The sequence below is a fragment of the Thrips palmi genome, unplaced genomic scaffold (genome assembly GCF_012932325.1).
Source record: "Thrips palmi isolate BJ-2018 unplaced genomic scaffold, TpBJ-2018v1 HiC_scaffold_3, whole genome shotgun sequence".
Lineage (NCBI taxonomy): Eukaryota > Metazoa > Arthropoda > Insecta > Thysanoptera > Thripidae > Thrips > Thrips palmi.
In genome coordinates this window covers 8,921,989-8,935,542 of record NW_023144630.1, presented here as the reverse complement: position 1 = coordinate 8,935,542, position 13,554 = coordinate 8,921,989, and the positions used below count along the sequence as shown (strand labels likewise).

Below are 13,554 nucleotides of genomic sequence, written 5' to 3'. Positions count from 1 at the left end.
ATGCCGTTTCCATTGTACTTGGTACAGCAATTGTTGTACTTTGAAAGTGATAAAAAACTGATAAAAAATTGCCAGTAATTTGTGTGCTTTTGTTCTGGTATTTTTTGCAGTGTACATGGGTCAGTGCCATCCAAATTGCGTAACGACCGCCATTTATACTCTCACTGTGTGCGCAGTAATACAGCTGTCGGGGAAAGTTTTTTTTTTTTTTGACACAGCGCTAGGAACGAATAATTGCTTGTCATGCACGCGAGCGGAACAAAACGCGGCCCAACGATCTCTGCTAAATAGCGTCGCAAACAAACTTAGTTGACAGAGACCTTGCAGTGCGACTATAGGCCCTGCGATGCCCAATGGCTTGACGTCATGCGAGCGTCCACAGTGGAGTGGCCAGGGCAACCTGATGCTGCCAGCGCTTCTCCTGGGCACCGCCATGTACACCAGTTGTGTCCGTGCGGCATTTGCGGTACGCACTTAATGTCACGGAACGTTTTCTGTTCCACGAGTTATGCAATTTTAAGCACATCTGACGTTGATTCAATTGTGATCCCTACCGCCTGGCAGACACAAAATTGCATCACTATCAGGTGCTCTGTAAACAATTTGTTCCAAGTGTGAGACATGTCTGCAGTCTCACACTTGTAGAAGTGGGACATTTTGTTTCACGCTTATATGTGTGAGCCACGTTTGTCTCACGCTCGCAAGTGTGAGACACGGTTTGTCCTTCACTTGCAGGCGTGGGACCCGTGGCCCCGGGACCAAGTGTCTGACACTTGCAAGTGTGAGACTTCGTTGTCCCACACTTGCAAACGTGAGACAAGCGTGGGTCACACTTCTAAGCGTGAGACAAAATGTCCTACACCTACAAGTGTGAGACTGTCTCACACTTGGATTGGCAGTGTGTGCCTCTTTCCAAAGGACTCCTGGCACTATTGAACTAGGATGATTGAAATAGGTGGTTCCCAAGTGCCTGAAATTTTAGGTGAAACAAAAAAAGTATTTAAATTTAGACATTTCATTGATTGTTTTCGGCCACTTCCGCTTGTCCGATGGAAGATATCCTAGTTCAGAGTGACGGCCTTATGGAGATGAAACATTGGAAAAATTATGAGGCCAAAACAATTAACGGTCTGGCTTAAATCGTGCGCGCAACACCCAAAAATATTGCAATTGAGTAAAATGGCTTCAAAGTTTGGACGGGCTGACGCAGAATGACGAGTCTCCCCCCTTAGTGTCCCGCGGCCTAGTTGCGATTCTAGTTCAGAGTGACGGCCTTATGACGCAACGGGCAATTGAGTAAAATGGCTTCAAATATCGTAGCAGCCCCAAAAATATTGCAATTGCCGAATATGGCTTCAAAGTTTGGACGGGCAATTGACGCAGAATGACGAGTCTCCCCCCTTACTTACGGGAGCAAAAATCTTGTCTATAGACAATAAGTGTGAATGACCCAGCATCGTCTGCTTGCTACGATATTCGGCTTGCGATTCTAGGGGCCATACGTGGCTATCGTTCGTGAATTGGGATTTTGTCCAGAATGTGACAACGACGAAGATTTCAAAATAGAGGGCGCTTTACGTTCCAACCGTTCCAGCAAGGCAAACCTCTTCTTCAACGGCAACGTCACCGTGAAAAACGACATTTTTTCGCCAGGCGCAACCACAGTGAGTGCATTGAATGGGTCAGCAATTCATTCGGTTATGGCGATATTCTGTTGCCAAGAGGACATCAGGAACAAAATAATTGTTTGAATCACATATTGAGATCAAATTACACAAGATGAGAACTTTAAAAAGTGAGACTCATTGAACACAAATGCATACCAAGTTGTGCCGGAAACCGGGGTAACTTGAGACAGTTATGTTTTTTTTTTACATTTTTGAAGCTGCCACCAAGCTCGGCACATTCGGAAGTCAAAACTGTCCAAGCACTTTTTTTCATACTTGTTTGGAAAGACGATTAAGCGTTTGAACGGTGGTTTAGTACAAAGCAAGTCAGTTCTATGACGATACTGTAAATCCAAAGGCAATACTTTTAGAGCCGTTTATGGAGATACAATTATGCATCGCCAATGAACGGCCCCTCGGAAAAGTAGTATTGCCTTTAAAACGGTGATACACAAAAGTATCGCCAAAATTTGGCGATACACAAAAGTATCGTCAATTTGGCGATACTTTAGAGTATCGCCACGATTTGGCAATAATCGTTGATCAAATAAAGGAGACAAGTTCTTAGTTTAATGCCGTAGTTTTGGCGAAACCTTATAGTATCGCTGAAGGCAATAATTTTTCGTGAGGCCGTTCAATGGCGATACTCCACTGTATCGCCAGAAAATGTTCTTAAGTATCGCCTTTGCATTTGCAGTGGCTGATGTCCCCCTTGGCAGGGATGATACCCAAAACGAAACAATACCAGGGCCGTTACGTCAACAAATTGCATAAATCTGTAGCAGCTTCAACTAGAGGAACAGCTTTTCCTTGATGGTTTAAGTGTAACTTACCGAAGATTTGTTCCCATATGGACCAAGTCAAAATTCCGCTTCTCTGAATTTTGTTTTAGGCCCCAAAAGTAAAAATAACTCCGGGAAGCGGTTTGTGGACTTCACTCACCCACATGGCAACGAAACTCCGATACACACCCTCAGATTCTTATGATGAAAGGGCCATCGTAACATACGTTGAAATGAGAACATACGTACTACAATAAAATTCATGCATAATACGACGAAATTCATGCGTAATACGATGATATACATGCGTAATACGATGAAATTCATGCGTAATACGATGGAAAATTAAACATATTATGTATGTTCAAATTTATGCGTACCTTACGATGAAAAACCATCGTAATACGTATAAAAACTATCATAAGATGTTGAGTGTGCACTTAGCACACCAAATTAAAGCTTGTCCCCTGATTCTCGCTACTAGTAGTTTTATTAGGAACAAATTTAGGAACAAATTCTAATTGTTGTCGTAACAGCACTGGTATTGTTTCGTTTTGGATATCCTCCCTGTCCGTTACATATGCTTTTACACTCTCATTCCAGGAACGTGACATCACGTTCAAACGAATGTGACAAAATGTCACGTTCGTTTCGATGTGAATCAGCCATAAATTAGCTTATTCACATCGAAACGAACGTGACACAGTGCTGAAACGAACGTGACATTTTGTCACATTCGTTGGACGTGATGTCACGTTCCTGAAATGAAAGTGTAGTGGGAAATAAATTTTTAATTTTTAAATACAATTTTTGCCTCCCATTGACAGGTGACTATTGACGTCGCGAAGTGGGATACAGTGTCCGGTTGGAGAGAACACTTCTTGGTTATGCCGATTGGGGACCTTTGTAGTGCTATGCAGGACATTGGAAAAGATTTAGTTGAGGTCGTCGTGAAACACGTTAAAGGTTTCCCGCCAAAGTGTCCTGTACCAAACGTAAGTCCGACGCAATCAAGTTTTTTTTTGCGGGGGGGGGGGGGGGATTACACTCTGCGAAAAAACTACAGTGAATCCTGGTTATTTTTCTGCCGCGATTTACTGTACTCTGCAAACTACTGTAGTGTGTACATAGGACACTCTTATTGGCTGAGCGATAGCGAAGCCTGTTACTCCAGTGGGGTTGAAAAGTTTTTCATGTCTGTCTGTCTGTCTGTCTGTCTGTGTGCACTACTCCTCCTGAACGGTTTAGCCGATCTCGGAGAGATTTTGCACACTTCTTCGGTATGTCCTTGGCTCGGCACACGCGAAATGTCACCATCCTAGCTCGACTGGTTCAGTTTTTATAGCCGAAAAACACCTAAAAAACGGCGAAAAATAGAGCTTCCTGCAGAAAGATCACTTCCGGCTTGGAGAAAGGGGGGTCTGGGGGGCGGAGCCCCCCAGCCTCGACAAGTTAAAAAGTGACAAGGGTCAAGATCGTGTTATCTATAGATAAAACAACTCTTTTTAGAATGTAGGGGGGTGTGGGGGGCGGAGCGCCCCAGCATTCAACAAGTTAAAAAATAACCGACAATGGACAAGCCATTGCCTGCCGCAGGCAGGCTAGCGCCGCAGGCCAAGGTAGGTACGCAAGGCGTGGATTGGAGGAACAGGCAGCGAGACATCGCGAAGCCTGTTACGACAAGACGCGGTCTGGCGTAAACCTACCTTGTTCGAGCATACTTCCACTGAAAACCTATCGGCGTGACTTCGTGCCGCTGCAGGGGCGTGAATAAAGTCTCAAACCAACAAGCGGCATGACAGAAAAGTCACGCCAAAAATCAGCGTGACTCAAAGATTCACGCCGATTTTTGGCGTGAATTTCTTGTTTTTGTCACGCAATAATTTGGCCATGTGTCCGACCATTACGTTTTCAGTGTCGGAGTACACTCTTATTTACAGCATACTTGCTAGGCACACGATAAAATAGAGTGTGCCTAGCAAGTTCACGCTAAATAAGTGTGTACCTTTACCGTGTAAGTACACGCTAAAATACACTCGATTGGTCCTATCCAAAAGTATGGGCCAGTTTAAATGTACTTGCCAGGTACACTCTTATTTAACGTGTACATGCAATGTACACTCTACTTTAGCGTGTGTACTTGGAAGCATGCTCTCATAAGAGTGTACTGTGTACACACTTCAGTTTGCAGCGTAGTTCAGAATACAGGATTTAATGTACCTTGTGCAGGATTTCCCTTCTCCACCTCTGCACCACAGTAAATCCCGTAGAAGTACAGTAGATCCTGTTAAAAAAAGGACAGTAAATCCTGTACTCTGAACTACAGTGACAGCTGTACTAATAGTTACAGGATTTAGTTCTTTCGCACAGTGTACGGAAACAGGTGTTTTCGTAAAGGCATCACTGGATATTGTTGCAGACAATATATAATGTCACCAACACGCCGGCGCGAATCGGACAGCTCAGGCATTTCCCAGTCCTGCCCTACGGCAGATTTCGCGCACATGTGCTGAACTTCCACGCTAAGAGACCTGGTGTCAAGAGACCTCGAGGATGCACCAAAATTATCGCAGACGTGTCTCAAACATTTGCGAGGCCAACAACTTAGCATGCCCCTCCCCCTTTACACATGTTTTAGCACTGGCTTTACTCTGTGAGAATACACTACACTATTGACTGTACTTTTGTTAAGCTGGGGTACGCTTGAAAGTAGTAGAATTTTATCCAACTTACCAATTTTTAACCTGATTTTACTCCTGCTTTCTGACACTTGGGAAAAAACTAATTGACAACCTCCAAAAAAAACGCAGATTTTGTCCGAATTTCATTGGCTGAGCGATAGCGAAGCCTGTTACTCCATTGGGGTTGAAAAGTTTTTCCTGTCTGTCTGTCTGTCTGTCTGTGGTGTGTGTCTGTCCGCACTACTCCTCCTGAACGGCTCGGCCGATCTCGGTGAGATTTTGCACACTTTTTGGGCATGTCCTTGGCTCGGCACACGCGAAATTTCACTATCCTAGCTCAACTGGTTCAGTTTTTATAGCCGAAAAACACCTAAAAAACGGCGAAAAATCGAGTTTTCTGCAGGCAGATCACTGTTGTCTTGAAGAAGGGGGGTCTGGGGGGCGGAGCCCCCCAGCCCCGACAAGTTGAAAAGCTACAAGGGATCTAGAATAAACGGAGGTCTGGGGGGGCTCAAGTAACCGACGATGGACAAGCCATTAGGCTAGCGCCGCAGGCCAAGGTAGGTACGCCAGGCGCGGATTGGAGGAACAGGCAGCGAGACATCGCGAAGCCTGTTACGACAAGATGCGGTCTGGCGTAAACCTACCTTGTATACGAAACGTCAGTTTTTTGGGTGTATAGAATATTTTAATGAAAAGTTAAACCAAAGCGGAAACATACCCTTATCCCCGAAGCCGCACAATGATCCAGAAATGTCAAAACGAGTAAAAAAATTCCTGCGGTGGCCAGATTGGTAGAAAGTGGTTCTGAATTGTATCTTGTTAATTTAAAAAGGTATTTCAGGTTGGTATTGCGACAGTCAGAGCACAGTTTGTGGGTCAGGAACAAGTTACACCGGCAAAACTAAAGCGTAGTATTACCCTCTGTTTTCAAGCGTAATCAGGTTACGCTTGAAATCAAGCCTCATCCGGCAAGATTCCCCCTATCTAAATGCATGGGGGAATTTCCAGAGTATGCTTCATTTCAAGCGTAACTTTATGATTGACTCAATGATAGAATTACGCTTTAGTTTTACCAGTGTATTTACGATACTTAAGTGTAATCAAATAATTTTTCATTCAGCGGGCACTGGAAAGGCAGAAAGGCGCTTCATTTCGGCAATGTAGCTATACTGCGAGCTATACTGTGAAACTCGCGGCGCTCCGTGGTGACCAGAAGCAAATTTTCTAAGGAAGTAAATGCAGTGCTTTTTTTTTGGTTTTTTTTTTTTTTTTTTTTTTTTTTGGGGGGGGGGGGGCTACACTGTCAGACTGTTATTGACTTTTTGTCCTTTAAGATTATTTTACACAGCAATAAAAAGTACTATTTCCTCAATATTTATGTAGGATTTTGTACGTTATATTGACATAAAGTCAATTTGCTATTGAAAAAGAGGCAATACGCAATTGACTTAAAAGTTAGTCAATAATTGATGACAATCTAGTCTTTATAGTGAACAATATTGTACATGGTTACAAAGGAAATACTACATATTATTGCTGCTTAGAAAACTACGAAGCAAAGGACAAAATGTCAATAATGGAGAGAAAGAAGTCATTACGAGTCTGAGAGTGTACCGTTTTTGACCATATATTGAAGCTACTATTACTGCCCAAATTGATAGCTTGTTTTGCATTGGCTGATGAGGCAGTCAATGAGTGCATACAAGGTCCGGAAAAAATTGAAGACTGCTTTGACAAGGATAAGATCTGTGTTCATTATGGTCAATGTGACCGAAGGCCAAACTAATGGGCCCCTTTTGCGTATTTCATTTCTGGTTTCTACACATTTTTTCCGGCCAGGTTTTGACGTAATATATTTCATCGTTTTTACCCCATTACCGGTGGCGGGGACCCGATTTGCGGCACACTTTCGGAAATGTCTCGACCAGACCTACCGACAAGGCGAATAAAAATTTTCAGTCGGTCGTTCCCCTTTTTTGAAGATTAAGTAGGTTTGCTCGGAATTGGTCGATACCCCCCAAACGCACGATGATTTCAAAACATTCGTACGATACTTACGATAATTTCCAAAATCTCGCGATTATGCATACGTGCCAGTTTTGTGACAAGGATTTTACCCGCTCTGACTACTTGAGGAAGCGCTTCCTATTTGGTGAAGGGGTCCCAAACCAAGGCAATCCCTTAGCCATAAACAACATCTTGTCAGAGAGGCCCGCGGAATGGGGTCTATCAGCTGGTGATGTAAAGATGGACCTAAAGAAGGAGGCGAAGGTGTTCTACGCTCCTGAACAAGCAGGCGTCTGGGCTTACTTCGGTGACAACGGCTTCACTGAAGCCATACCACATGCAGAATCTGTAGTGCAGGTCAGCTTCCGTCTGAATGCTGACACACTCCAAGGACTTGCCCAGTTGCTTCGGTCCATGAGGGCTTCTGGAACATGGCTACAAATGAGAAGGCCGGAGAAGGTGGTTGAGTGTGGCAGTGACCTGGGCATGCAAGAGAAGAAGGATGCACAAGACAACACTGGTAAAACAAAGGCATAAAAATTACGCCCTTTAGGGCATAAATGCTCTTTTACGCCCTTGCAAGGGCCTAAATCGTTTTATGCCCTTGGGAAGGGCGTAAATGGTATGGGAATTTCAAGCAAAATTTTAATGCCCTTCCCAAAGGCATTAACGATTTATGCCCTTTAAGGGGCCCTTTAAGGGCATAATTTTTATACCTTTGTTTCACCAGTGAAGAGGGGGGACAAAACCCTTCAGAACAAACATCAAACACGAAATCCTTGACTGGGTCCTTCAGCGCACTGCTTGCAGACTCAGTTTCTGACGGTCAGCTCCTTCGTCTTGCCACTAGTTCTGAAAGGAGAGAAAGGTCGGAATCTTTTGAAATCTCTCCATTGAGGGCCAAGCTGGCCACTGTTACCATGGTGGAAGTATACAAGGTAACGGGAGAAGAGGAAAAGGTGGACCCTCCTCCCTTTCGGGTGTTGGAGGAAGAGGGAGTCCTCACCATTTGCCATCCTTCAGGTATCTACTTGGGGGAATGGTCTAATGAGGCGACAGTGGCACATCTAAACTCAACTCTGGCCGATGAGATGGCGACCCTTGCAAAAAGGAAAATATATGGGCACTATATGGACAAAATATATGGCCCAACATGTATTGGCGACATATGTGGAAAAGATAATTTAGCAAGATACTTTTCCGATATAAAAAATATGTGGCAAATATATAAATTTCATACATTGACCAAGATATAAAAAATATGTGGCAAATATATAAATCTCATACAGTGGAGTTGCTGTTGACAGACATAACTTTTGACCCACATAACTGTAAATCCACATAACTGGTGACAGAAATAACGGATATATTTCTGAAATAAAAAGCATTTATTATTTAAATTAAAATTATAATTGCTACAGACATAACATTTTACAGAAATAACCAAATCGCATATACATATAACTGTTGACAGACATAACATTTGACAGGCATAATATTTGATAGACATAACCGTCGACAGACATAACTTTTGACAGACATAACTTTCGACAGACATAAGGGGTGGTCGCGGCAGGGGTGCTGGGAATGTTCCGTCCGCTTCATCGAGTAGTGAAGGAAATGAAGATAGCAAGAGCTGCCCGAAGGATTCATGGATGAAGCTGAAATAACAGCACGGCGGACTCAGCAGCACGCGCTTCAACAGGCTGCGAATGCCGATGCAAGGGCAGCTGCTTCCAGTTCGGCAGAGGGGCAAGATGAGCAGTGCCGCCTCTGCTTTGACGGCCCTAGAAACCACGCTGCAGTGCCGTGCGGGCATCGCATCTGCTGCAACACCTGCGCGAGCCGGGCGGACGAGAGCGCCACGTGCCCACTGTGCAGGAAGGAAATTTTGATGATGATTGAAATTTTTGACTGAGTTTAATTGAGTTCTATTTCTTCTATTTCTCCTCTATTTAATTCAATTTTTTTATATATTTTTTAATTAAAAGTTTATTTCTGAATAAAGTTATGTGAATTTAAAGTTATGTGTGTTTACAGTTTTTAAACACAATTAATCCTCTTTTATGTCTGACACCAGTTATGTCTGTAGCCAGTTATGTCTGTCAACAATTATGTGGATAAACGGTTATGTGGATCTAAAGTTATGTCTGAAGCAGAACTCCCATACAGTGGCCAAGATATAAAAAATATGTGGGCAATACATAAACTTCATACATTTGCCAAGATATAAGAAATATTTATGGAATGTGTGGGCCAAATTTAAACATCCTTTCTTTCACCCCTGCTCTTCCAAGCAGGGGGCTCATTCCATTCAGTTCATGTGTCATAAGTAGTTAGGTGGGATGCACAGAATATAGAATATAAATGCATTCTTATGATTTATTAAACTTTCAAATTCAAATATTTGACTGTGCATACAAATACTCAACATATACCGATCACTAAAATAAAAATGCACAGCATACTAAATGATATCACATCTAATTTAAACAGATACTATACCAAAATGAGATCAAAATGAATATTAATCGAACTTTAACAGTGACTCCTGGCAGTAAAATTAGGAGATAAAGTATTAGGAACTCCTAATTAAAAGAGCACTTAGTTCAAATAAGATGTTTATCACAATAGTTTTTGACGATAAGCCTCCTACAACTGCAGAAACGTCAAAATAAAATGAATTAAAATAAGTTCATTGGAAGTGGGCAGACCTCTTCAGCAATAAATCCGAACATTAAATTCTTTCCTCCGATCCACAAAATATATTGCAGATGAAAAAGCCTCAGCAAGGCCACCATCTCCTTTGATCACACATTCAAAGAAAAAGAAAAAAAATATTCTAAAATGAGATCAAACTTACGATCTAATCTAATCGCAACACTGAAGTATTCACCAAACCAAAATGAGATAAAAGCTAACATCAATCCAACTGAAAACAACATCACAATACATTGTACCTCTAGTTACCAACTTCATAAACATAACTCAACATTATGAACTAAGAAATCATTGGGCAATAGGAAAAAATAGCACAAAAACTAACACAGGACAAAATCCGGGAAAACCGCACACAGTTTTCTTAAACTACGGATCTGGTAGTGTTCTGATGCTTCTTCCTAAACCTATGCTCACACAATAAATTTCGCATTCTTGTCTTGATGGTTGTGTCGTCCAACTCCTTCCACCTCTTCTGCTCCACCTTCTTTCTCTGACGTGCTCTGACATAATCTGCAACAAATGAATTCAAAACTTTAGATTTTAAGAATAATAGATTAATACTTTGAAATAAAATACTTATACTTACTGAAGATGGCATCAACACCTTGACTGTCGAGAGCCAGTCTTGTATCAGCTACTTCATTCAAACGCCCTTGCCCAAAAGCAATGTTGCCTCCCAGCGAACACTCGACTAATGCTTCATCACTAAAAATTGCTTTCATGAGTTGGCGCGCCATGGCACTAGCACTTGGGGCAGAGCATTTAATGTTCTCATACTCTTGCTTGTTAAGATAAACGCCTGTGTCTGGGAGGAGCTCTTGAACCTGCACAAAAGAAAGCACTCATAAAGAACCAGCACCACAATTTAAGAAAGAAAGTGTCATGTAGGCATGCACCGAAGTTACAGCAAAAGGGTCACAGAAAGTTCATAAAAAAAACTCACACATTCATCATAACTTGTTACTTGTTGCTTTCTTTCTTACCCATGATGTCAAAACAGTGTCAATTGCAGAACAATGCCTGACCTAACTTCCATTACCAGAGCTCTTTCCTAATTGAGCTGCAAAATAAAAATAGCATCCATAAGCAGAGCGTAAAATGAAAAATTACTGACCCTCTCACCCCACACCCACACCCACTGGTGTTGGTTGTTGTTGTTGTCCTTCTTCTACTCTCCTTCTTCTTCTTCTTCTTCTTCTTCTTCTCTCTCACCCACCCTGTTGGAGGGACTTCCAGAACAGCTGACTTCTGTGCTGTGCCATCCTCAGTCACTGTTCAGACTTCTTTCTTCAAATAGCTCCAACTTATCATGGCAACTCAATATTCTGTTGACCCCAACATCAACAGTGTAGTTCTTACTGTGCTGTTTCTGGAAGATGGCTGGCGGGTGAATGTTGTAGATTTTGAAGCTCAAACACGAGTTTATGTTGGGGGTGACACCCTGACCTTGAAGAGGGAGGACAATGATCAAGAGCAGCTTGCTGTGGTGCTGGGTGTTGGTGGTGAGTAAAATTTAAATCTACTCTATGCCCTTGAGTCTGTGGCCCTCTTTGTGAGATCACTGAGAATCCAAACGCTATGAGTATAGCGTCAATTGGTGCATGCAAAAGCATTGCACATGAAGTGCAATGCCTCCCTATTGAATTGCACGTAAGGTGCAATATGGCTGAGGCATTGCACGTATGGTGCGATATCTCAGCTGCATTGCACCATACGTGCTATACTCATAGCGTTTGGAATCTGGCACTGAAAGAGTGATAAGATAATATTATAAATAAGTCTGTGAGTAAAAATGTGCCCCTGTACTTTAGATTGAGCGTTATCTAGGAATGAAAAGAGCTTTCACAAATCTGTTAAGTTTAAGGAGCAGGGTAAACAGAGTTACAGAATCAAATCTACTCAATCTAATTTCCATTCCATGATAACGCTCAATTAAACACATCAGGTGCAAATTTCTTACTCGTAAACATATTTCTATTGTGGTTGCACCTAAACCATATCTCAGAAAATAATGTCATTTAATTCGCTTTTGCGCATTTGGATTCCCAACATTGATCAATGTTAATACCGATCATTCTTTGCAGGAACAGAAGCTGAAGCTGAAGAGCAGGCGAGAGTCTATGTTAGACGCCTGTGCAAGTGGCATGGACAACCCGAAGATCATATGGCAATTTTTGGCCATGACCTAGCGCAGAGCCAGCTTTTTAATGGCCAAGAGAGTGACTCTAGTAATTAATTCTTTTTTGAGAAGCGTTTTACCCTTTGAACTATAAGGCTTGGCTATGTGACTTTGATTTCACTCATGATAATTTGACTTTGTTGACTTTGTTCGTTAATTTTAATATAATTCTTATGCTAGTATCATGTATGATCTCAATAGTTTTTATACCTATTATTGAATACTAATAAGTTGTTACCGTATATTTTATTTTTGGACATTTTACTTTTAAATGTTCTGAGAGTGTTGGTCAATTACTAGTGCTACTATAACCATATCCTAATAAAATAATATTGATCCTTTACCAGTTTTTGCCTCAACCTCCTGCAGAAATTACCTGACTCAAATTTATTACTGGGAGATAATAGTTTACCAAACAGACAGTGACATGCCATCTAAATGCTTATAAATACAGATAAAAATTCTTAGAAATTCCCAACCCAAACGAGTAGTGTTCTACACTACACTTACAGACCATTTAGTCTTGAACATCAGAAGTTGAAAAGTTACTTGGAAAAGTCGGCAGGGCCTAAGCTGCTGCCTCATCCACCTCATCCCACGCCAGGGCGTGGGTGGTGGAGTGGGGTGGCGGTGGCGGTGGGGGGTGGCGGAGAGAAGAGAAGTGGCAGGGGCCGATAGGCAACCCAACGCACCCACATGTGTTGCAGGAGCGGCACTCAGGCGCCTAGAGCCCTACATTACCCCGTCGGGGATGTATGCTCTACAGGCGCGGTGTCAGATATTGACACATATACACTCTACCAAAAATGTCCTGTCAACGCCGTTAATTTATTACCAGTTTTCACTGAACGTTAATTCACAGCGTTTACTGTGATCTGCTCACGGGATTCACTGTGATCTTGTTCACGGTGTTCACTGTGATCTGGTTCACAGTAAACACTGTGAGTTTGACGCCGCTGAGCACCGAAGTGCTGCAAATCAGGCTCCAATTCACGGCGTTTACTGTGGTCAGATCACAGTGAACACTGTAACCGAGATCACAGTGAACGCCGTGAACTAGTTCACAGCAAACGCCGTGAATTACATAACAGCAAACATTGGTAATGAATTAACGGCGTTGACAGGACATTTTTGGTAGAGTGTATGTCCCGAAGATAATATTATATGGGAAAATATATGTCCAATATATTATCGGGCACCAAGATATAAGGGAGTATGGGGCGATTTGTAACAGATTTCGGAATTCTCTATACAAAATTAAGAACATTCTGCATATCGGTGTCATACTTGTGCCAGTTGAGCAGTCTGGCCCTTCATCTAGACTGTGCACCTCCATTGGATCAATCTGGAGACCGTAATCTTTGAAATCTAAGACGTTTCCCAAACCCTTGCATGCTGTTACGAATCGCCCCAGGATGGGGTGATTTGTAACAGCCATGGGGCTTAACATCCTACACATTACATGAAACATCGTCGGGAATGTTATCTCCTCCACCAGTTGTTCTTCGGGTGTC

General features: G+C 42.4%; 2 protein-coding genes across 2 annotated transcripts; both read left to right on the top strand.

The window, feature by feature from the left end:
- The first annotated feature begins 433 nt into the window (after window positions 1–433).
- LOC117647820 lies at window positions 434–5,057 on the top strand. The gene is made up of 4 exons (XM_034389788.1): window positions 434–466; window positions 1,494–1,664; window positions 3,277–3,444; window positions 4,869–5,057. Exons 1-4 carry the CDS (start codon window positions 434–436, stop codon window positions 5,055–5,057), a joined length of 561 nt encoding a protein of 186 aa, XP_034245679.1.
- A 5,952-nt stretch (window positions 5,058–11,009) lies between these two features.
- On the top strand, window positions 11,010–12,824 carry LOC117648055. The gene is made up of 2 exons (XM_034390218.1): window positions 11,010–11,363; window positions 11,946–12,824. The coding sequence occupies exons 1-2, from the start codon at window positions 11,171–11,173 to the stop codon at window positions 12,095–12,097; spliced, it is 345 nt and encodes a 114-aa protein (XP_034246109.1). The 5' UTR covers window positions 11,010–11,170; the 3' UTR covers window positions 12,098–12,824.
- The last annotated feature ends 730 nt before the right edge of the window (window positions 12,825–13,554 follow it).